The sequence below is a fragment of the Rhincodon typus genome, chromosome 9 (assembly GCF_021869965.1).
Source record: "Rhincodon typus isolate 14 chromosome 9, sRhiTyp1.1, whole genome shotgun sequence".
Taxonomy (NCBI): domain Eukaryota; kingdom Metazoa; phylum Chordata; class Chondrichthyes; order Orectolobiformes; family Rhincodontidae; genus Rhincodon; species Rhincodon typus.
In genome coordinates, this window is record NC_063340.1 from 16,350,787 (window position 1) to 16,376,569 (window position 25,783).

The following is a 25,783-nucleotide window of genomic DNA, read 5'->3' on the forward strand; positions in this document are numbered from 1 at the left end:
TCGGGAGCAAAAACAGAACTTGCTGAAAAAGCTCAGCAGATCTGGCAGCATCTGAAGAAAAAAGTCAGAGTTAACCCTGAGGAAGGGTCTCTGGACCCGAAATGTTAACTCTGATTTTTTTCTTCACAGGTGCTGCCAGATCTGCTGAGCTTTTCCAGCAAGTTCTGTTTTTGCTTCTACATTTGAGGTGGATTGATTCCTCATACCACACTGACCCTGTACACATTAAGCAAAAGTCCAGTTCTTGCTGAGTTTGATTTACTGTTGTCACACGTACCGAGATACAATGAGAAGTGTTGTTTTGCATGCTATTCAGGCAGATTGTACTGTACAATCTGCATCAGGATAGCAGAACAGAGTACAGAATACAGCTTACAGCCACAGAGGAGGTGCAGAGAGTGAAATCGACATTAACAATGGAGAGATCTATTCAAAAGTCTGACAGTTGGAGAAGAAGCTCTTCTTGAATGTGTGCAAACATTTCTTTTTTTCTGCCTAATGGAAGAGAGTATAACCAGAGTTGGAGGGGTCTTTGATTATGTTTCCCAAGGCAGCAGGAAGAATAGATGGAGACAATGGAGAGAAGGCTGGTTTGCAAGATGGACCCAGCTGTGTTCACGATGCTCTGTAGTTTCTTGTGGTCTTGGGAAGAGAAGTTGCCATACTGTCCTGTGGTGCATCCAGATTGGGTGCTTTCTATGGTGCATCTATAATAATTGCTAAGAGTCTTTGACATGCGAAATTTCTTTAGTCTCCTGAGCAAGTAGAGGTGTTGTGCTTTCTTAACCATTGTGTTGACGTGGTTGGACCAGGACAGATTGTTGTTGATCATCACTCCCAGGAACTTGATGCTCTCGATCATCACTGTTGATACAGACTGGGCATGCCCTCCTTGCCGCTTCCTGAAGCTAATGACCAGCTCTTTGTTTTGCTTATGCTGATGGAGAAATTGTCTTTACACCATGCCGCTAAGCACTCAATCTCTTTCCTGTATCCTTTCTCATCGTTGTTTGAGATCCAACCCATGATGGTGGTGTCATCAGCATACTTGTAAATGGATTTGGGGTGGAATTTAGCCATGCAGTCATGAGTGTATAAGGAATATATTAGGAGACTGAGTATGTAGCCTTGCGGGGCAGTGGTGTTGAGGATTGTTGTGGATGATATGTTGTTGCTGGACCAGCAGTTTAAATTTTTTTCTCTATTGAATGCAAATACAAAAGAATCACTTTGACCTGCTTAAGGAAGTGTCTCACAAGCTGAGCACTCTGTTACTGCACAAAAAGATCCTACGCCCAAGTTTGAATGTGAATGTTCATATCACTAACATAATGGGAAAGTGAATTATGTTGCAAGCACATGGGTATGACACCAGAAAGTGTGTTTCCTCCAAACCGTTGTCACATGAAGACATGTATCAAAAGAATTAGTGATTGCAAATTTACAGATGTCGTAATTTTACCAGGCTGTGGTTTGGATATTGAGACATCTTAATGTGGTTTAGTCTTCCTTTAAAGTGGTGCAGAGGAGCTCTGAGTGAAAAGTTGGAGATAATTTTTGTCATGCAAAATACTTTGGGCCAGAATTTTCTTGCAAGCTAATGGTAAATTAAATTTGTATGCTGTTTTAAAAAGTCTCAGGAAGTTCTACCAAGAAAGAGGGAGCTCTTAAGTTGCCCATTGCCTAATTTCCTGATGATTGTGTTGGGAGCTTGCTTTCGGCCTGCCTGAGAGTTACAATTAATTGCTGCATTTGTAATGCAACAATAAATTGAGCTCTAATTTGTCAGTTATTCCAATTTTTTTTAAAATGAGGAAATGTGTGTTCTATCACTAGCACTCAACATCTTCGGCCTTGAAAGGGAAAAGTAGATTGTGGCATCTCTGGAATGAATTGTCCTTGGCAATTGTACTTTTCATTTCCTTTTTTCCAACTTTTACATTCCCCACCATACTGCCGCTCGTTTCCTATTCACTTTTTATTTCTTGCTGGTGGGTGTTGTTCTTTTCCAATACCAATCGTGTGGCTCAATTGGTAACATGTGCCTCTGAGTCACAAAGTTGTTTGTTCAAGCCCTTTTCTCAGCACAGCCCTCCAGGCTTGAAGTTTTATCTCTGAATGACACTTTAAACAGAGATCTGATCTTCCAGTTCAGGTCAAAGTAATAGAGGTCTCAGCACTACTTCGAATAGTAGGGGAATTTTCTTGTGTCCTGGCCAATGTTTATCCCTCCATTAACATCACTAAAACTGATTCCTTCTACAAAATGTGATGACTTTTTTTATATTTTGTGGGAGTTTGCTATATGCAAGTTGGCTGCTACCTCTCCTATTAGCTGTTGCAGATCAAAAAGTTTGCCTAATGGTTGTAAACTGTTATTTAAATAAAAGACATTTTCTTAAATCTGTTTTGGTTGAGGCATTACTCTTGGTCTGCTTGTTCACCAAGTCCCAGATACACTGTTGGCTTCTTGAATAAAGTTAATTGGGGCTGAACAAAGACAGGAGACTACCCAACTCATGACACATCATGAGATTTCTCCCCGTCAGTAAATTCTGGCACTTTTAAAATTTTTTGCGTGACATGGTGTGCTTTTGGTGAGCTTTGCTTGTTTATTCTTGACATTCTTTGTCAAATCAACATATATAGTTAGGTCAAAAATAATGTAATACTTCAGCTGTTGAGAATTTGGCAGAGTATCTGGCTTCCCTTCTCTCCTTTCCAATTTAAGGCCTTGGAAATGTTGAATTGAAATTTGGAGGTGTTCAGGGCTTCTGTTTTCCCTACAAGAATTGTTGAAAGCAATCCCACCTATTGCCAAATTTCACCAATGATCCCTGGGTTTATTTTTGTGAGTCAGTTCTGCAATTCTCAGATTATCATTTTAACAAATTGTAGTAAGTAATGGTCAAACTTGCCTAGGGTGGAAAGTTGCATTGAATTTATCTGGTAGATCATGTTTGAAGTGTAAAACATTTTAAGATCACTATCCATATCCCACATTCCAAAATCTCCTTGAAGGAGAGAGTCACCAAGTTAAAACAACTGAGGAATTCAAACTCTGAATTCATCATATGCCAAGAAAGTGTCAATAGGAACCTTTTTATCATGTTTAGATTACCATTCCTACATCCATGCTTGGGAGAAACAGGTGAATGGCTCTCAAAGTGCTCTCCTGCTGGGGTTTTTCTGTTTGTTTGGGTCTCTTGTAGATTAATGATAAAAATTGATTATCATGATTGGGCAACAGAATCACTGTTTTGTAGCAACTACTGAGATAGCAGATGAAAAAGCTTCAAATGTCATGCAGTATTAATTCTCTTCTAGTAATAAAACCTTGAGGTGAGATACCCCTGATCTCCTCCTAATTTATCTGCCTCCATTTAGATATGTATCATTACAGCAAGGCATGTTGGTGTAAATGATATCATCGCACTCTTTTTTTTTAAATGTGTTGTAAATGCTGATCTAAGTTTAGTTCATTTCTCTTCCAATCTGCCATTTTCAGACCATGGTAAACTATGCCAAAAAGCTGGCATGGTTTCTACCCTAATCACTGCCCTTTCAAATAAGAAGGAAGAAATACTGTAATATAAATCATAGACTGAATCTTACTGACAATGCAATTGGGAGAAGCAATGAAGGTAAGGTAAAGTCACCACAGTCCCAGAGATCCATAGGCTGTTGTCTCTGGAGACATGACTAGTGGTGAGTTTAACCTAAGGGTCACCACACCTCCAGCGTAGATGAGGTTGAGAAAGTGTGACTTTTGTGGTGACTTCAGCTGGGACAGGAATTGAATCCATGCTGTTGGTGTCACTCTGCATCATTAAATCAGCTGTGCACATACCTGAACTAACCAATCCAGGTCCGTTATTTTGCATGCTGTATTATTTTTGCAAGCCCTAAGCTGATATCGTATCAGCCATGTTACCTTCACCAGCTGGTTAGTTGGAGATGAGCAGAGTAGGCAACAGTATTAAATGGAAATACTTCAATTTAGCTTGTCTGTTTCCAATAAATCATTTATTGCCTCAAATAGAGATTTCATAAGCTACACCTATCTCAATATAAGTGAGGAAAGAAGATCCTGACTAAAGCTTTAGTTTGTGTTGCACCAAAGAACCATGATGTGAGAGGAGGGGGTTCAGGCATCTGTTTATCAAGCTGGGACTTTAAGGAGGTTTTTCATAGTTGTCTATCCATGTATTTCTAGTTCCAAACTCATTGGGTTTATTTCCTGAAATGGTTTGTGGGCAAGGGTGGGGATGTGGGGAGAGAGAGAGCAAATATTTTGAAATGGATGTCTTCCTGTTTTTAAGCTCTTGAGTCTGAGCGTGAACATTCTGATTTGGAACAGTATGGAAAGTTCAAAAGAATTGAAAGTATAGAAAGATGAGCTGGGCAGATACAGTGCAGTTGATTAAAATCAAGGGTGACAAAGGAAGTTTGATACAAATCTGACTGTATTAAGGAACTTTATGACCTCGTAATTTAGATGAAATTCCAAATAAATGAATCTCTGGGCTAGATCCCACTCAAGTGGTGAAAGACGTGATGTTTTTAAACTTTTTCAAATGGTTTGCTCCAGAGAAATTTTGACCAAACTGTTGTTGAACTAATGTGCTGTTTGAGACTTTTAGACTGTAAAGCAAATTAAAAGGACTTATCAGATCTACAATTTGCTTGGGGCCCATCTCACTGATATTATTACCGACCCTGTTGTGTCCTGGGATCTGACACTTCTACATCACTGAGAGCCATTTTTTGAGTTTTGCTTCCATATTGAGGAAGTATGTTCTAAGATCGCATTTTCTCCTGGACAATTGCAAAAGAAAATTCACAGCACCTGATAACGGATGTGTCGTTTCCACAATCCCTTTGTGTGTCTGGCCTAATTTTTTACTCTCCAGGTGTAGTGCCTTTCTTTCATGCTGAAGTTATTATCAGTACTGCAAAAACCTTTTTTTACAATCCCATTCAGTGTACTGTATGCCATTTGAATCCCCTCAGTCTCTTGAACCTTGATATTCTTTTCTATTTTCAATGCTCTATGCTGCTTCAATCCTATGGCCTTTTGTGCAAGAAGCTTAGTGTAATTTTCTAATTTACCTTGTGTTAATTTAATATATCTTGCAACATAGGATCCAACCCTATATTTAGTGTCTCAAGAAGCAATGCAGTTAATTGGGTCACTTGTCCCATTGGGTTGCAAGTCTTTATATTCTGTGCTACTGTAACCTTGCAGCTAGGTTGTAACAACCTAGTTACGAAAAGTCCTATTGGAATCAACATTAAGTTTGTTTCTCTCTCCACAGATACTGTCAGACCTGCTGAGTTTCTCCAGCACTTTGTTTTTATTTCAGCATTCGCAGTACTTTTGCATTTGCTTCTAACAGCCTATTTCAATACAGACAGAAGCATGTTTTAATGCTTAAAAATTGATTGTGATGCTTGAAACTTCAAATTAGTTTTGAAACTCCATCCTTGATTTAGAAAAAAATAATTGTTTCTATCATGCCTTGTTCTGCCTCTACACATCTCAAAGTGCTTATGAGCTCCTATTTGAAATGTAGTCACTGTTACAATGCGGACAGCCAATTTGCACACAACAATTTTACTGAAAATTATGGTGACCAAGTGATCTGTTTTTAGGTGTTGGTTAGGGGAAAAATTAGAACACTAAAGATGATCATTCCTCTTCTTTCAAGTGGTGCCATGAGATTTTTTTTTTGACTGTCCTCTGGTTTAATGCCTTCTCTTAAAGAAGACATTGCTGACACTTCAGCACTCCATCAGTTCTACACTGTTACCTTCAATTAAGTTCTCTCTTTTTAAAAATGGAACTCTCACATGGCGTTTTTTGAGTTGAGAGCATTGCCAACTGAACCACAGTTGGCCTCTGATCGTTTCAATCTCTAGCCTCCTGTGTATTCCTTGATAGTCCTTGTCCCACTAGTGTCAACTGTACCTTCAACCACTTAGTTAGAGGAACTCTCATAGAAACCTATGAAATTCTCACAACAGAATTAGGCAGTGTAAACACAGGAAGAACGTTCTTGATTGGTAACACGGTTCACTTCCAGCTTTGGGCGACTGTGTGGGTTTCTGCCGGGTACTCTACTTCTACAGTCCGAAGATGTGTAGGCAGGGTGGATTGGCTAAACTAAATTGCCCATAGTGTCCAGGGATGCACAGGCTAGGTGGATTAGCTATGGGAAAGCAGCATCATGGTGGCAGGGTTGGAGGCTAGGTCTGTGTGGGATGCTGTTCAGTGTGTTGGTGCAGAGTCGATGGGCCAAAAGCCTCTTCCTGCACTGTACGGATTCTATGATATGACCGGGGAGTCCAGAACCAGGGGTTCACAATCTAAGGATACAGTGTAGGCTGAGCTGAGGAGAACTTCCTTCATCCAGAGGGTGGTGTGCCTGTGAAATTCCCAGCCAGAAAGCAGTTGAGGCCAAAACATTGAATGTTTCCAAGAAGGAGATGAATATCGTTCTTGGGGCTAAAGGGGTCACCGGGTATGGAGAGAAAAGCAGGAACTGTGTACTGAGTTGGATGATCAACCATGATCATACTGAATGACAGAGCAGGCTCTAAGGGCAGAGTGGCCTACTCCCTGTTCCTTTTTTCTTTTTATTTTTATGTTTCTATACTGACATTGCATCCTGAGTGGTGGTATATCTGACTGTGCAGCATTCCTTCTGTAGTGAATTAAGGGCCACTAAACCTACTCAAATATGGATTTCAAGAAACTGAATGGAACAAACTCTGTTTATTATTTTAATTGTGCTTCTGTGTTCATCTACATTATAGAATAGAAATTAGTCCAAAAAGTGTTAATTGTTTTTTTTCTTTGATTTTTTTTTTTTGAGTGCCCAAAATAGATGAAGTTCTTTTAATGTCCTCTTTGACCTCACCATTAGGCTTAAGATCTAATGGCACCATTTAAAAGAAGCTGGAGTTTGTTTGGGTGAACAGACCTAATATTTGTCCGTTAACCAGTTTTACTGAAAGAGATTATCTGGTCATTATCACATGACATTTTGCTCTATCTAAAATTACTGTTTCCAACATTGCAGTTGTAACCATACATCATGGCCAGTTTTTTTTTAAAAAGTGTATGTTGAAACATCAAAATCAGAAAAGATACAATATAAATAAAAGTATTGTTTATTGGCAAAGATCTAGTGGATGTAATGTGTTGCTTTGGCTTTAGTTAAACTTGTCTGACATCTGTAATCTCCCTTCGAAAGATGTATACATCAAATCTTGTTGGCATTGCTCCAGGATAGTTATTGCTTTCCTAGATCTGTATGCACAAATCCAAACTTCTGTCCTTTCCATTTGATAAGGTTCTGATTGCTTATCCTTTAGTTATGTAACTACTTTAATCTCCATACTCTCCGAATTGACTCTGCATCACCTAATTGCATGTTTGTTGCTATTCAGGTGTATAATTGTATTTAAGAAAACCATGATTCACTGCTATGATTTTTCTCTTAAATGCAATCCTCCATTTTGCACACCCTGACCAAAGACCAGTTTTCTTCATGCTTCAGTTTTCAAAAGACTTACAATTCTATTCTATGGAGCTATTTTCTTTTTCAGGTCATTCCAAGGTGTTTTGCAACCAATTGTTTTTACTTTTGTTGCAGTTTAGTTGTTTGGAAGTGCCAAATTGTGCACAACAAGGTTCTACCAACAGTTACATGGTGGTGATCTGTGATGGTTTTTTGAGGGATAAAAGTCAGGGGATATCTCTGCTCTTTGGCATTTTTTTTCAAAAATAAAAAGTATTTTGCACCTTGAAATAGTTCAGGGAATATCAAAATGCGTCTGACTTGCTATGTGCTGTGGCTGATTATCAGTTTGCCTCTTTTTAAGAAAAAAATCCCTTTTAATGCCTGCAGAGAGGCACCTTTCCAACGAGTTCTGGATTGTGAAATCTTGGTCACTGTAGACATACACAATTCCTACAATAATAAACAAAAATCACCTTGCTGGTAACAAATAACTACAGCTAGCTTTAGCTAGTGCTACAAAGGCAAGGTGAACTATAGGAGGAGTGCCTTGTTTTATTACACTTAAAGGTGCTATAGAAATACAAGGTGTTGCTATTCATTTCTTTCAGGGCTTTTCAACTGTTCCATTAGTTCGTGACTGATTCCTACCTCAATTCCATTATCCACCTTTCTATAACCAATATCCCTTAATTCAGTTTTGATGAAAGGCTTGATAGTGGGTGACACTGATGGCAACCCTCCTATGATGTCATATGGAGTTGAAGAGCAGAACAATTTGGGATCTTCGAAGGAATGAGACCTCATGTATGGTCTTCCTCAATGTCCCTGTAGTGATGTCTATTTGATTTAATGCAAACTTTATCAGTTGTTAACATGAAATAAACTGTACCATGCTAACTGAAACGCTCTAATTTGGCCAGGAAGTGGTTTACCCCGAGCACACGAGATTAAGCAAGTTCTGCTTAATTTTCGTGTTCAAGCGCAAAGTCCCACATAAGAGTAATGTGTAAAATTAAAGCACATGGCATTTGCATGTATTGAGATGATGGAAAATTGGTTAGCAGACAGGTAACAATTATTATTGATATTATTAAGCTGGAGAGGACTCTGATTTACCAGGCTGTTGCCGTGAATGGAGGGTTTGCGTTATAAGGAGAAGTTAAATAGGCTGGGACTTTTTCCACTGGAGTGTAGGAGGCTGAGGGGTGAACTTAGAGGTTTATAGAATCATGAGGGGTATAGATAAGGTGTCCTTTCTCTAGAGTGGGAGATTTCAAGACCTAGGGGCATATTTTTAAGGTGAGGGGAGAGATTTTAAAGACATGGGGGGAGGGGCTTTTTTGTTTAGAGGGTGGTTCACATGAAATAAATTTCCAGAGGAAGGGGTGGATGGCAGGTATGGTTACAATATTTAAAAGGCACTTAGATAAGTAGCTGAATAAAAAATGTTTGGAGGGATGTGGGCCAAGTGCAGGCAGGGGGAATTAGTTTAGTTTGCAATTATGGTTGGCATAGACTGGTTGGACCGAAGGGTCTGGTTCTGTGCCGTGTGACTCTGACTCGAAGTGTTTCCTATATTTGGAAATGGTGACAGCAACCCTCACCACAAGACAAAGCTCCTACAATGTAGTGAGCTGACACACCCCACACAACAATATGACAAAAATGTATTAATCTTGGCCTCAACTTTTGGTTGGTTTTGCAACATCCACAACCATGTTTTTGTGGGAGGGTCTATATTTTTGCTGTATGGGAACATGCTCAGTGCTGCCTTCTAACTTGAAGATAATTGTACAAGTGGTTTACTTTTGTGATTTGAATTTGTAATCGTGTACATTAACTTTTATCTTTTTGATCTTGTGTGGTCACAGCAGCTCCCCATCTCAAGAAACTTTTTCTATTTTGTGAAAAAATGGGCAAGCCCCAAGGGACTTCAGTTATTAAGGATAAATAGTAGCTGGAATTCATTTGGATAAAATAGAAGTGAATCACCCTGTCTTCTGATTTGTGGAATTTCTGCAAGTTTGAGGAGATGCATTTAAACGCCCTTGAGTTCCTTCCTTTTCAGTCTTCTGTCTAGTATGGCCAAATTAGCGACCGGCCATGATGTTATCAATACCTGCCATTTTTTAAAAAAAGACACCCTCTTAGGCCTATTTTCTCTCCCTGCAGTGAAGTAACTCTTCTTTACTGCACTGAGAACCAAGAAACATTCTGTCTGCATTGACAGGTTAAATGAAGTCCCTGAGGCAGATCTCTGCTGATGTCTGTTTAGGATTCATCATTTGGTCATTATTTTGTGAGCTTAGTCCAATATGTGGAAATATAGAATGTATGTTTTTTTTTTGTCCCTCCTATCTGATTGGTGAGGGAAATTTCCACTCAAAATGACAATGTGGCATGAGCCATGGTATGTATGGTGACAAAACAGGGTGAGAATGGAAAAAAAAAATGAGATTCCCGGTAGGATGAATAGCTAAGGTCTTTTTTTTCCCCCCAAGATAGGGGAGTCCAAAACTAGAGGGCATAGGTTTAAGGTGAGAGAGGAAAGATTTAAAAGGGATCTGAGGGGCAACTTTTTCACGCAGAAGGTGGTGCATATTTAGAATGAGCTGGCAGAGGAAGTGATGGAGGCAGATATCATTCAAAAGGCATCTGGATGAGTACATGAATAGGAAGGGTCAAGAGGGATATGGGCCAAATGCTGGCAAATGGGACTGGATTAATTTAGGATATCTGGTCGGCATAGACAAATTGGACAAAAGAGTCTGTTTCCGCGCTGTACAATTGACTCTGATCTTGATTTTAAAAATGTTTTTTTCCTCTTGAATAGTGACTTCAGAATCTTGCCCTTGAGTGGCGGTTCCTTTTATTTCCATTCATTTGCATATTATTAAAGCCCCAGCTTCCCCTGTTTACATCCCTCTGGCAATTCTCTTGACCACCAAGAAACTATATGGTGCAAGTTCCCAACAGACAAGACTGGTGCCTGCAGATCTGTCCTGGCCATCCTGACACTGCTGCTTATGCACAGCACTCCTGCATGCTCTATGGTCACCATCCTCTTTGACCTTACATCCACGTAATTCCACATCAGCCAACCACATCATGATGCGTACTATTGGAACAACTCAGCCACTGCTTCAGTTCTTGAACATGTTACTTTGGAGCTGTTGAATACCTGAAGGAATGCATGTTTTCACCAGTCATGTTTTGTGTGTAGGGACAGCCATGAATTTTGTGCATCTACACGGGATGCTTTAGTGCTGACATGGATGCTCATCCTATAGCTCTTAGCTTGCTTTCTTATTGCTCACTAAGTTACAGGCTGCAAGCCTTTGTATGGATTTCATTGCTTTTTAATGATTTGGGTCTTGAGTGCTCAGTTACAGGCACCTCTGCGGTTTGGCTTTTTAGCTTGGAGGGAGAGGCAATTAGCTCATGACAGATGGGATGAGGCACTGAAGAGTCAATGTTTCAGTCAGAGAGTATGGCACTGTGCTACATTAATTCAGTGCTGCAGCAGCGTATGTGGCAAACACTACATGAGCAAGTGATGTCTGAAAGTCAAAGGAGAAAGAGTTCTTGGAGTGAAGGGAGACTCCAATCAATTAGGGGATACTGTCATAGACAGTTGAGGGGCTCACCTAATTACACCTATGGTTGGTCCTGCAGCCTGTCCAGGAATTGCAGGTAGGTCAGCTGGAATGCTGCAGAGTGCAAAAAGGATTAGTAATTTGCAAGGATGAGAGGCATTGAATGGACATAGAACATGTTGTTAGAGCTGGTGTCCATCAGGCTTGAAACGTGTCTAGTGGCAGAGTTACTGAGTACTGGCCTTTTTTTTTTTTTAAAAGTGTGAGGTAGCAGAGAGGAGGTAGTGGCGTTTGCCCTTGAGAAACACATTCGATCTTGCAGCACTGCTGATTTGTCTCCTTTTAGACTCAGCGGCGTGAATCAGTGCTGAATTATTTCTGACCAGGCTAGCTGCTCTGTTGGCATGCTGGTAGTGGTGTATATTTAATTTTGTCGTCCCAACTGTGCCTCCTTGCTTTGACCAATGCAAACTTTGCTAAATTTATCTACATTAATAACAGAACTGCAGGAAAATGATATTGATTTGGGTAGAAACAGGGATTTAAACACTGAAGAATTTTCTTGGAGCTGTCTGAGAAATGGGAGGCCCTCATTCAATGTTACCAGTTGGTTGGGATATCTATTTCTAACTTTTTTTAATATTCAGTCTGGAGATATGAGCGTGGTTGGTGAACCTGATTCTTGTGTAAAACAGTATGACCTGCCAAGTCAGTCAGTAGTTGAATATTGACCTTGGTGTAGGACATATGTCTGCTGATTTTGGTTGGATGAACTGTATTCTGGGAAATTTTTGTCTAACAATTTCTATCTGGCCTATCTGGTACTCCTGCCATTAGGCAATAATAGTGGTTGTAATATCTACAATGTGTGCATCAGAAATCTCACTTTTCATTGTGTGGGTTTTATACAGCATGCATTTGCCAAGGACCAAAGCAAAACATGAAAAGAGCGTGTCCACATAGTTTTCCTCTTGCGTGCCCTACTGAATTTATTGTTGACGATCACCTATTATGAATCCTAGTTTTGGACTTTGCTACAAGTGAAAATATCTTTTCCTATAATCATCATCTAATTGTTAAGATGATTATCCGGCCTGTTTGGTTTTTAATTTGTATGGGTTCTTCACCATCACCGCCTCCCCACCCCCCGCCCCCCACCCCCCACCGACCCCGTGCTGTTTTCTTCAGTTAATTTTCTTTTCATGTAAGGAGAATACATTCTAGTTGTGTCCTGTGTTTCCTGTTGATTCATATTCCGTAATACTTCATTTTATTTTAAGTCACTGGCTTTAATTGTACTTCAAAAATATTGGGCAGATAGAAATGGGGTCTGGTGAGAAGGGAGGTGTGATAGTGTTTTATTTTTAACAGTTCTCTTCATTTTAAAACATTTCTTTTACTGACCCAGATAGGAGCAATGAAAATGTTCTACTAAATTCGTTCATTCCCAGTTCATTTTGATAAATGGTCAAATGTGGACTGCATGACACATTTTGAAGACACCGGGTTGGAGGGGGGTAGGGGTGTGACAAAATGGGAGTGCCTAACAGACAGCAGAAGCTATTTCAGATGGCTGGGAATACTGTGAAAATTTCTTGTGAAAGCCTAATCTCATTTCCCCCGACACACTCTCTTTCACTCTCGCTCTCTCTCCCATTGGTACTTCATCCTTGTTTCCACATCCATTTTAAGATGTTCCTGTCAGAAGGTTGAAACAGAGTCAGTACAGTACAAACAGACTTGATTCAGGATCAAAAGTAAGAGAAACTTGCATCTCTAATTTTATTCTAGTCTTTACTTGATGGCATTTGATCAATTCTATATTGTAGTTTCTTTACATTTTTGAATTTATCTTGTCCAGTTGGTCAGTGCAAGTTAGCACCTCAACCATGTAAAGTCCTTTCTCTCCACTGTGTATCTGCAAGGACAGTCAAATAAAGCAAGGAAATGAAGCCTCTCTCCCTACTGGAGTACTTACTACTTTTTCTTCTTCCTGCATATGTTTCCTTGCTTCTCTCCCTGCCTGAATTTTTGTTTTCTGCTCTGTCCTCGTGCTGTCAAATTTCCCCCTCCCATTACTTCTGTCAGCCAATCGTCATTTCAGTTTTACTTGATTCTTTGTTTCAGCATTTGTCATTTGTATTCCAAAGTTTGCAAAGTATTAGCAACTGAATTTGTGAAATGTATAATCAGTAAAAGCAAATGTGTACTAAAATTCTGAAACTAACGTGTGGGGTCTAAGTCTCATGCATTGTGGCTTGTGCATCTATAAATTAGTGTTTTAATACATTCAACAAATCTTGTGGTCGGATAATTATAGCTTTTTGTAATGGTAGTATCTCCTATGTTCCATGACTGGGAGGTAGGAATCTGTTTTCTTCCTCTTTCTCATTATCCTTCCTCTGTTTTTGTTTGTTCTCTCCCATCTGCCTCACTCAGTCCTGCAGGTAGGAATAAGTCTCACTAGTAGCCATTCCCACTGCTAAGTCAGAGTTTTTGAAAACCACTCCAGGTGGTCTCTACAAATGGAGGGCAGAGCTCCAGGCTTGAATTCTGGATTGACATCTCATCGTTGGTTTTGGGGTTCTCTTGCTCTCTCATTCTCCATCCCCTCTGCTTCAATTACAAACTTCGGCAGGCTTACCTATTTGGTGCTCGATATAGGTGCCTGGCAGGTTTTATAGCATGATTGTGGCTAATCTCTAGATTAGCATTCTTATATATTCATCCATGTCTCCAGTTCATTCCTTATTCTTCCCTTGTGCCACAACCTCCCATCTTCCAATGCTTGAGAATTATGAGCATATTGTTGGTGAGTTGACTCAGATTGAAGTAACTGGGAAGTTGTCACTCTTCTCTGCAACAGTGTAATTTCATATTCTGTCAAAAGAAAAGTTGCACTTTTCTATTGTGCCTTTCAAAACCTTGGCACGTCACAAAAATATTCCACAGCCACATTTTGTAGTAAATGTAATGTTGAAAATGGGACAAGATTTCTTCATAGATCCTACATACACAAAGTAAATAATAAACCAACACTTATGATGTTGGTCAAGGCATAAATGTTGATCAAGATATAGGGAAAAACTTCTTGGCTCTTCCAAATGTTGCCATGGGATTTTTTATTGGCATCGGAGGGGCTGGAAGCTGCCCTGTTTTATTGTGTTTTGCCTAAAAATGGCACTTCCAGTACAACATTCCCTCCCTTATTTACTAGAGCATTTTAAATTGGACTGAACCAGTTACTTCCTACTTGGACTAAAGTGCTGCTAATCAAGCCACAGTTAATAACTAACTGAATAGTCAAGAACTGTACATGAAGTAATAAAATATCTGGACACAGCTTTTTCTTTAAATCAATGTCTATGTAAAGTAGAGGAAATGGCAATGAGAGAGATCTTTAGGTGTTCAGGGCTCTTTAAATGCTCTTGTGGTGAATGTGTCCTGAATAGAAATGGTATCCTGCAGTGCTGGCAAACTGCCACCTTGTGAAATCAGCAAAAAGTGGAGCCTCCTGTCTAAATTTAATGCAGCTAATGGCTCATCTCGGCTGATTGTTAATCCTCTGACCGGTGCCAAGAGTTAGCTGCAGGTTGACTACGGGTGAGGACTGCATTCAGCACTGCACATTGCGACGTGCACCTTTTTCTGTACAGACTCCGATGAAGAAAACCTCCAATGACTTGGGTTGATCAGAGTTACTGCTCTGGATGAGGAAATTCCATGAAGGGTTTTTTCTTTTCTGTTTTTCTTGGAGTGAAAATTGAAGATGTGCTAATGAACTGGAATCACAAAGCAATCTTGAAGTTTAAGCAATACAGACTTAAATCATTGCATGGAGGCCAGCCCACCGGGTAAGTAGTCATGTGTGTGTGCCTGTGTTGTGCTTTTTTTAATCATTCTGTTTTGAGCAGATGAACACGATCTCTAATCTGATTTCCTTTTTAAAGGTTTGCAGTGAGCTGTCAAGTAGCAGCAGCTGCCTTGGGCTTGCACCCACCCTGAATAATTGCCCTTTTTCTAAGGTTTATTATCCAGCTGATGAATGGCTTGTTCCATGGCTGAATGCTGAAGAGGTATGATGCATAGCGGCTGGATTTTAGAAGGTTTATTTTTTTTTTCTGTGAGACATCCATAATTTGAAGGAGCAATTTTTGTCTAGAGCATAATGCAAAAAGCAGTATAAGCAGTCATTTAGGCACAGAACCAGATAATCAGGGTTTATTTGTTGGGAGCTGTCTGCCTTTTATGTATGAATATATAAAAGTGACCATCTAACTAGATGGTCTTCTTGACTCTGATTCTATTCTTGGCTTTGTTTCTAGTCGTCAATGTTCACCAATTATAGATAGAAACCATCTTATAACTGTTGAAGCCAAGTTGAGATTGACATTTCCATTAACCCAATTTCTTTCCTAATGGAGAGCCCATTTCCCCACTCCACTCAAATCAAATGTTACGCTTCTGTGGGGAAGCTCTCAACATTTTCACCTTCTGTCTGATTTTCATTATTTATGGAGAAATTTTCTTTTGACTTTTTAAACTACTTTAATTCACCTTGTCAAGGAAGTGCGCAGATTACAAAAGATTGGCTTGTTGAAAAAATCACAACTTTCAGACTGAGTTAAAGGAGGCTGAGTAAGAGGTTCACCCATGTGCATCTTTTTTTTTGGAAGGTGTATCACTAGGTGTTATATCTGGGTAGCACTCTCTTGTCTCTGCATCAAAATGTCTTAGATTCAAATCCCATTTCTGGAAATTTAGAATGTTCCAATAGAACATTCTGTAGAAGTGACTTGACAGTTTGTGCTTCAACGTGAGGATTGCCCAACTGATTTGTTAATATCCCTGATCACCCTGATAAATTTATGCTGTAGCTCTCCAAATGTTTGTGACACTGTGGGTCACCAGATCTCATTAAAGCTTCTGACTCTTTCAAGGGATTAAAAATCTTTCACTTTCTCAATTGTCTGGTTTCAGAGTTCCATCACAAATCTCCGACTTGGATTGTCTGAATGACTGCTCACATCTTGGTAGTTAATTTCTTTTCTCCCGAGACAGGACTTGCGGGGAGCACTGAAACTACTCCCAAGCATCTAATTACTAGCACAATTGCAGCTTTTATCACTTGAGCTGCTGAATTTCTCTGAGCATCAATCTTTCTCGGTTACATTCAAGCAAATACAACTTGTGGGCTTCCTTCATTCCACAATCCACTGCAATGAGCTATTGATGATTCCCATGGATTTATTTCCAGCCCTAGATTTCTCGAAGGCTTGGAGGTGCCACTCTCTCTGGGACCTCTCTGCAGTTTTAACTGCCTGAAGTGTGTTAGTAGCAGCACTTGGCTTCAGCATTCTCCCAGCCCCAACTGTAAGCAACTACTGCTCCCAGCAAACACACCCAGATATATTGAAACCAGAGAAACACCTTAAGCTCCGCCGATGCTTTGCTTTGTGCTGTCCTGAACCTAACCTTTTGGGGTTTACTACCCCAATTTTTTGAATTACTGCTTTGATCTGTTAACAGTAAGCTTTACAACCTTTTCGGGGTTTACTCAATGCTTCTTAAACTAATTTTAGCTCTAATTCTGTATTCTGATTTTACCACTTTCATAGTTGTTGAATCTTTAAATGCAATATAACCTTTTTTAAATGTAATTAACTTAAATGTTTCATTCAATTGTTTATCCCACTTTCTACAATTAAACTTTCATTCCTAAAACTAAAATCTTTCGCTAAAACATATTAATCATGAACTAGATATCGTTGCAAATATCACCTGGTAGATGAAATCTTTTATGACTCGCAAATGGGGATGGTTTTAGTAAATGTGTGGTGGGACTGATTATTTCCAAGACGTGTTTAAGTCAGCTGGAACTGTGGCTATTGGAAGAATTGCTCATGGGGATTGTTAAATGTAGGCTTTATATCTTCTATAAATTGGGACCATTTGAAACTGTTTGAATTGTTTGCGGGGAACATAAAAGAGAATCAACCCCACTGCTATCTCGGCAGCATCTCTTTGGAACCCTAAGATGTAGGTCATCCTTTACGATTTGCTGGATTTTAGTTCCTTTTAACATCTTTGCTCTAATTAGCTCCTGAGAATGTAACTTGTCTTTATACTGTGAAAACACACACAGTATGTGTTCAGTGCTTTGTCTCCTCATTTTTCTTGATAATTTCTCCTGTCCCTGCTTCAAAGGGACCAATGCCCTTAGCTGTTTTAGCTACTCTCTTCTTTTCTTTTTTGTATACTTGGAGATTAAAACCTTTTTATATTCTTGGCTGGTTTAGCTTCATTCTACTGTTTGCTTTTTATCATTTTTGGTGGCCCCTTGATTTCGGCAGTGCTGCCAATCCTCTGTTTTTTTTTCTCTTACTGCTCTTTACAACAATGAGGCTCTCTTTAAATCTATTGTTATTCTTAACTTCCTGAAGGAGGCATGAACGTTTTGCTGAGTTTGCTTTAAGAGAACATTTTTGATTGTGAAATTTTTATTAAGGTTCTGCTTTATTTTTAGTCTATTTATCCATTCAGCATTAGCTACTTTTTTCTCCTTGCCCCTCCATACATTTATAATTGACATTAATAAGTTTAGATTCCTGGTCAATTGTCATGTTACTTTCAGAATTCTGATCACTATTTCTTTTGTTATGACAATATCGACTAACCCTGCCTCATTACACCATATTAGATAGAAGTAATTTTTTCCCTACTTGGTTCCATGATCTATTGCTCCAGGAACCTGCTATGAAAAACATTCTTCAAATTCATCTCCCACACCATCTTTGCCAATTGGATTGCCCTAGTCCATGTGTAGATTAAATACCCCTTTTAATTTTACATTGACGTTGTGATAAGCTCAGTCTTGTTTGCCACTTTACTCAACTGTCAGCAGGGTCTAAAAACTGCTAGTGGGAGCAGTTAACTGGCTTTTGCTATTTCCTAAAATACACAGATAGTGTTTTTTCTTGCTTCATGATCTTCTGAACCAGATTCTTTCTCACTAATGTCCTTATCCTTATTATCAGGGCTACTCCATCTCCCTTGCCATTCTGTCTGCTTTTCTGAAAAGTGTAGCTCGGCATGTTTACTTCGTAATCTTGGTCACCTTGCAGCTATGTCTCTAGTGATAAATCTAAACACTCAAAAGGCATGACCAAATTTAAATTCCATCTTATTAAATAAGTTCTTTTTGCTTTTGATCTTTCTGTGAGAAAGAGATCCTAGCATTTGTCGTGGTAACAAAAGCCCATTTAGAACTACAGCACCTACTGTGTTGATGAAGGGCTTTTGCATCTGCAGTGGATACTGGGATAACTCTACTTCCACAGCTGCAAGGTACTGCTTAAATTTATCCATTTTTCTTTTGGTTCCCTGGCTCTGGGGCTGCAACAACAATAAAAATGTAATTGGTCATTGTGGGCAATTGTGATTTTTAACATTACAAATACACGAGCAACATTTGTCTGCATTCTGCTTTGGGAAGTCAGTCAGTCAGGTATTCCTCCCTGATTGACAGGTGCCCAGGAACTATCTGCTATCAGTCGTTATGGTCAGCTCTGTGGAAAATGCAGGTCTTGGGTATCTTGGTTACACTATTAAGTACCATGAATATGTTTTTTTCGTTGTTAGTAATTTTTAAATATTTAGAGCTGTCCTTCAGATGACTTGCAAATGTTACGAATTAGCATCACAGAAATCTGTTCGAGTGCAGCGAAGCAATGCAGGCAGGGATCGAAACACCATTCCAAGTAAAACTCTACCTCACCCTCCCCGAAAACCAAAGGGAACTGTTAAAGGGGAGGGGGCAAATTCAAATATCTCTCAGACCCCGCTGCTCTTAACCACGCGAGGGCAGACCAGAATTGCGCGCTCCTTGTTCTCCAGCACTGCAGGAAATAATCTCCCTGTTCCCACTCACGAAACAAAAAAATACTCTGGTAAATAACAGCAAGGTTTTTTTCGAAAAGGCGTGAACACCGCGCCATCCTTTCTGACTGAACAACAAGGGGAGGGATGCCTCCTGATTAAATTCAGTGCTCCCCTGGGAAATGTATAGTTGAAAGCGTTTGCCCCTACTGCACGCACAAAGCTGCAGAGGATCTGGGGGGGGGAAAAAACACTTGCAGAACGTGACCCTCTGTTCCATCCCCAACAGCATCTGACTACTGCAGCAATGTTCGACCTATTCCTGTCACCACAGCAACGGCTGCATCACAACTTTAAGCCGGTCTGATGTCCTGCAGACTGCTGAACAAAGACCCCAGCTCCAATGGTGGGCTTTTTGTTCGGAAGCTGATCAGAGCAGACTGCTGATTGGCTCATACGCTTGATTGAAAGCATCATGTGGAATGAGCGAGCGAGGGAACTCTCCAGTGAACTGATGGTCATTGTTGACTAAGATTTTTATTTGCTTTTAAAAGTTGCAATGCGTCTTCGAGGAGCACCAAGAGCCAGATTTCTGCAGATCCTGGAGTCTGAGTGAGTGTGCCAGTTTAATAACTGTGGTGAGGAACTGTACTCACTGAAGTGATACCAGACATGCAGGCCTCCCAGCGATAGATGACAAGGCTGAGAAACTCAATAGTGAATGTACCTTATTGTTTTGCCTTTGCAGTAGTTCTGTAGTTCAGTATGTCTCAACAAACTGAATCACCTAATCTTACATCAGAGGCCATTCAGCCTGTCATCCTTGTTCCAACTCTTCAAAAATCCTATCCAATTGCACCCACTCCCTGCTGCTCACTCTTCACTACCCTAGAAAGTTTTCCTCAAAGTATTTATTGTGTCTACTTTTTTGTTCTATAAAGATTGAACACACTTTTTGCCCTTTCTGGAAGTTGATTCAATTCATTTTTAAAAAAAAAAGAACTGCCCTAGTCAGTTTTACACCTGTGCCTGTTGTGTTGCTGGCTCTCCTGTCTGTGGATTCCCTTCCTCATTACTTGCCAGAATATATCTTTATTTTTCCAGATTTTTTTAAACTTCCCTATATGATTTAATACAGTAACAGGAGTGGCCAAAAGGGTTTCTGAAATCCTTACTACTGGCTTTTAGTAAGCCTCCCCATACCTTGTTTTCACTTGAGTGCAGTGAGAGTGAGGGGATTTTCTGATCAGCTGTGTGCTGATAGTATAGTTGATGAGATGTCCTTGGGTAAGTTTTAAAGATTGAAAAATTGAGCACTGCCGCCTTATTTTTGAAGGGAGAAAGCATTTAAGTGAGGGAGAGGCTCTTGTGGTGAAGTGGTAGTATCCCCTACCTTCAGAACAGGAGGCCTAGTTCAAGTCTTGCTCCAGAGATATGTAATATACCTCTGAACAGGTTGAGTAGAAATTCCTTAGTGAGGGAACAGGAGCTCAATCGCTGATCTCACTCTCAGCATTTTGGCATCATAGTCTATAAGAATTACCTTTTGCAATTTAGAAGCAGATATTTTTACTAAAAAAGTAACCAGTTTCTATGGTGCCATGATTCAAGGAGCACACACTTTGTAGGAATTTAACTATACTGTCAGCCTTGGCTCGTTATTTGTATTTGTGCCTCTGGATCAGGTGGTTGTGTGTTCAAATAACACTCCAGCATGTTAACTATAAAATTTAGGTTGATACTCCAGTGCAGACTGAATGCTGCTTTGTTAGAAATGCTGTTTCTGAGATGAGTCATTAAATAGTGGTCCCATCTCCCCACTTGGGATTGAAGAGTTTTTGTTTTTGGAGAGCAACTGAAGTTCTCCCTGGCATTCTGGCCAGAACTCATTCCTCCACCAAAATCTGTCAACTAAATGATCATTATTGCGTCATTTGTGGGAGTTTGTTTTATGGAAATTGGCTTTTATTTCACAAAAGTGACTTCTGATATCCTAAAGTCACAAAAGGTGACAAAAATAAGTTTTTAAGATATGAGTACAAATAAAGCCTAGGAGGGGGTAGGCAAACCTTTTGGGTTCTAAATGTTATCAATTGTATTGGTGGTCATTTGATCATAAAACTTATTGTGCAACTTGAACTTCTGGAGATCATTTAAGGGCAAGATGAAGTGCTTCTCTGCAATTCATGTAAACAATAAAAAACATTCTTCAATCAGAACATGCCTGTGCTAGCTTTTGAAGTTGACCTTCTGTCTGATTTCTGCTGTACCTGCTAGTCAGCTGGCACTGCACTGCAGTGTTGTGTTGGTGTCTGCATTGCAGGGCTCTTCACACTATGACACAGATAATGACCTGAAGAGTTTGAGAATGAGACTGCTAATGCAGTCATCTTTGCAGTTTTGAGCTTTATCTTCCATCTAAAAATCTATTTCATTTGTAAAGTCATAGATTCATACAGCACGGAAACAAACCCTTCAGTCTAACTTGTCCATGCTGACCAGGCATCCCAATCTGACCTAGTCCCGTTTGCCAGCATTTGGCCCATAGCTCTTTAAAGCCTTCCTATTCATAAATCCATCCAGATGCCTTTTAAATGTTGAAATTGTACATGCCTCCTCCACTTCGTCTGGCGGCCTGTACACCACATGCACTAGGCTCTGCATGGAAAAGTTGCCCCTCGGGTCCTGTTTTGTTTTAATCTTTATCACCTTAAACCTATTTCCTCTAGTTTTAGAAATCCCACCCTAGGAAAAAGACATTGGCTATTCAGTCTATCCATGCCCCTCATGAATCATGATTTTATAAACCTCTGTAAAGGTATCCACTCGGCCTCCTCCAGGGGAAAATAGCCCCAGCCTATTCAGCCTCTCCTTATAACTCAAACCCTCCAACCCTGGCAACAGCCTTGTAAATCTTTTCTGCACCCTCTCAAGTTTAGCAACCTTCCTGTAGAAGGGCAACCAGAATTGTACACTGTATTCCAAAGGTGGCCTCACCAGTGTCAAACATTGCTCAAAACTGAAAGGGCCATTGTGAGATGATGTCATGTGTATGTCTAATACAGCATGGCAATGAAAAGCAGTAATTTCAGGGCATTTCATGTTAAGTTCTTTTGTTTCTGTTTGTTTCCCATTTCTGACGTGGAAATTATATGGATCCTATTGATTTCAACTGGAATAAGTGAAGTGCTGGGGGGGAAAAGAATTCAGCAGGTCTGGCATTATCGAGGTGAATAATAGGAAATGGGGTAAAATACAGAGGGATGACTACTTTATCAAAGTCTTTGAGAATGCAAGAAACTTTTTAAAAAAGATGTTCATTGTTGCAATATGAGAAAATAAATGCTGATATTGAAAATGGATGTCCCCAGAGGAAATCAGTATTATTTTGCACCCTGGCCATCTCTTGCTGCCCATGTTTCACAGAAAAACCTTGTTGCACTTGAGTAGTTAGAAAAGTGCAGGACTGATTGATCAACACGTGGAGAATTGTATGAACAACAACAAAGTTGCTGGAAAAGCTCAGCAGGTCTGGCAGCATCTGTGAAGGAAAAAACAGTTAATGTTTAGGGTCCGGTGACCCTTCCTCAACTGGAGACTTGTAGACCTTGCAACAGAAAAGGCAGCTGTTCGGTCCATCATATCTGTGCTGTCTCAGTTATCCAATTAATGTCAATCCCAGCTCTTTTTGTTCATAGCACTCCAAACTTTCCTTTATATGCTGTTCTCTTTTTGAAAAGTAGTTTTGATTTCCTTCAGGAAATCATAATTGTTTTCTTAATCACCTCTTCCCTGTTTTTTTTGCCCTCTCCAAAACCTTATTTTACTGGAATGATGTACAAGTTTGCATAAAGCACTGGCAAATCTATTTGTGGCTCTTAAGTACACCTTTTAAACTGTTAAAATTGAATTATAAAATATCTGGCTTTAAAGTCTGTTTGATCATTTTGAAGTTGTTGTCCAGCTATTTCCCAATGTTTCATTCTCCCTTTGTTTTTCTTTTACAGATGAGTACCATGTTCTTCCAGATGTCTTGCCACCTGTTCGAGAGTCTCTGTCCCATAGAGCAACCTTGACCTCTCCTGTTGGTTTCCTGCATGGAGATAATAGAAGGTATGCTGGAATGAGGAGCATGGATTCGTCTGATCGCGATCGCCCAGTCAGCTACAGTTCTACATCTTCCTCTGCCTCATCTAGGGATAGCCACTGCTCCTTGAGCAGTGGGATGACTCTGGTCTCCAACAGCCACTTGGGCCTTGCTGGCCAAGAGAAGGAAGCTGGGGCCATCCGGTTGGAGCTGATCCCGACAGGGCACTTGTCCAGCACCAACAATTGTGCAAAGATTAATTTGCCACGTATGAATTCTGGAGAGGTGGATGAGAAGAGGACCGGAGTCATTGGAATCAAAAGAGTCGACTCTAGGGGGTCCCACAAGAATCGTGCAATGTCACCAGGAGCAGCATCTGCAAGACCCGGGCTGCTTTATGTGGACAGAGTGGTGCAGGAAATCCTGGAGACTGAGCGGACCTATGTTGAAGATCTGAGGAGCATTGTGAAGGTATTACTCGTCTGTTGGATCAAAGAGTTAATTTTGTCTTCTCCTAATGAGTTCCGATTCAAGCTTAGAAATTACAGGTAGCATTAATTATTACTTTATGTGGAATGTTGGTCTTATTTAAGAGATCTAGAATACAAATAGGTGGAAGTTAGTTGTATAAAGTTCCAGTTAGACCATTGTTCTGAGCACCCTCACCGTTCATACAAAATGCAAGGAGAGCTAATGGTGGTAAATGTAGGAGAAGTAGAGGTGTAAATGATAGATGTGAAAATGAGAAAATATGTCCGCTTTGCTTAGAGCAATGTGAAGAAGACACGATATGGCTTTTAGGGTAGTGGGAAGAGGTGGAAGGAGAAGATGTAATCCAAATGGAGGGCAGAGGTCATGCTCTGAAGTTATTAAACTCCATCCACATTGTGTCCTGAAGGCTATAAAGTATCTACTGGAAATAATGTGGCGTTCCTTCAGCCATGTGGAGCTTTGTCAGAGCACTGCAGCAGGCCCCGGACATAAATGTTAATATTGAGGCAAGATTGTTCATTGGAAATGGCAAGCAACTGGAAGTTGGGGTCATTCTTACGGAGGGGTTCTGCAAAGCAGACATCCAGGTAGTTTTGATGGTTTCTGATGAGGGAACATCGATTATTTTTGTAATAGATTTGTATTGGGTTGTTTTTACCAAATCAAGCCATAATGGTTTCGGTGGTTTCCTTTTTGTTCAGATCTGGCTGAGGTAGACATCTTGTTTATGCTTTACTTCTCTGTTTTTAGTTGGCTGGTTGTAATGTTCATACGATGCAAGGAATGTTACACTCGGGTGATGAGTTTGCTTTTGCCCTCTTAATTGCTGGAGATTACTGGAAGCAGCCAATGTGAATGTAGATGATCAATAGCAGCCATTTTAAAATTTGTTTTCGCTGAAAACTATGCTAGGATCTCTTATGCTGCCCTGCTCAATAGTTGCCTTCTGTTCCTATTCTGGAAATCATGTAGACTTTAATTAAAACATGCTAAAATTATGAATTACATCATTTGTGTAGGGTCTTCAGAAATCATATTAATGATGCTGCACGTAAAATATAAAACAACAAATTAGTTTGGTTTGACTTCTGTTGACTGGTATTGCATCAGATCAGTCGTTCCATTGTTGTCTAACCTTCATTTAAACTGTTCCAAATAGTCAGAGTGGATTGTATACTGTTTTGCTTCTACAATATGAATGATTAAGGCAATTATCTAATCTGCATAGTGATATTGGAAATGTTGCTCACAAGATCTCGGAGTTTCCTGGGCTCTTCACATTGATGAAAGGATGTTGAGGCTGTTCTTTCTTTCTTCACAGAAAGCACTTTTCTCTTGCTCTCCAGTGTCTCCTTTTTGTTGGTCCCTTTCTAGTTTGAATTGGTCTGGTTTAACGATGGGACCTATCCATTATCTGAAAGAAAACTGGCATTACTTTTGGACCATTGCCTCAAGTCAGTCATGTTGAAAGACAGCATATGCTGAGTGTACCCTGAGTGTGGGGACTTTAAAGTGTTCATTGAATATTCTCCACAATGAACAAAGAATTTGTGGTGGGGATGTGGGGGTTTGCTATTTAAGGATTATCTTTTTAAGATTGTAGATAGTCGTCGTACAGTATAGAATGTGGCCAGTAAGTACATTGTTCTTGTACCAGTTCTTTGTAAGAGCTTTCTCCAGACCTTTTTTTCTATTTGTGTATCTATAGGAATTCTCTTTTTTTTTTTCTTAAATTTATTACTGAAGATGCTTTAACTATCCATTCAAGTAAAGCATTCCAGATCATACTGGTACTTGGGCCAATTAATTTGATAAAGCTATGAAATTGTTATTTCCTTCATGAAAGCAATGATGTAATACTGTATCAATGACTTTGTCATGGTGTGGTGCAATTAAGTCCTTTTTTATTTGTCATTATTGGCCACCTATCACAATATTCTCGTGTAATATTACTAGTTGATTCCCTTGGTACAGTAGTGCTTTGTAAAACTAAGTCTTTAATGCAATATACAAGATTTTTTATTTTAGTTTTGACTTGATCACGGATCAAATTCATGAATATTTTTGAGCCAAAGCAACATGTGTTCAAAATATGCTGAAATGTTCCTTTGTACATTAAGCTTTTTAAAGCGGTGTCCTCAATTATTTCATTAGCGAGTCTTCTCATTCCGAGTCTTCTCATTCCGAGTCTTCTCATTCCG

At 39.8% G+C, this 25,783-nt stretch overlaps 1 protein-coding gene across 1 annotated transcript in view; it reads left to right on the forward strand.

Annotated features, from left to right (window-relative positions):
* Nucleotides 1–12,772: 12,772 nt before the first annotated feature.
* Nucleotides 12,773–25,783, forward strand: part of LOC125483982 (pleckstrin homology domain-containing family G member 1-like) — a 29,812-nt gene continuing 16,801 nt past the window's right edge. The window contains exons 1-2 of the mRNA XM_048600924.1: nt 12,773–12,882; nt 23,011–23,561. Of these exons, the coding sequence (XP_048456881.1) occupies nt 23,127–23,561 (435 nt within the window). The 5' untranslated portion in view covers nt 12,773–12,882; nt 23,011–23,126. The remainder of the gene's footprint in view (nt 12,883–23,010; nt 23,562–25,783) is intronic.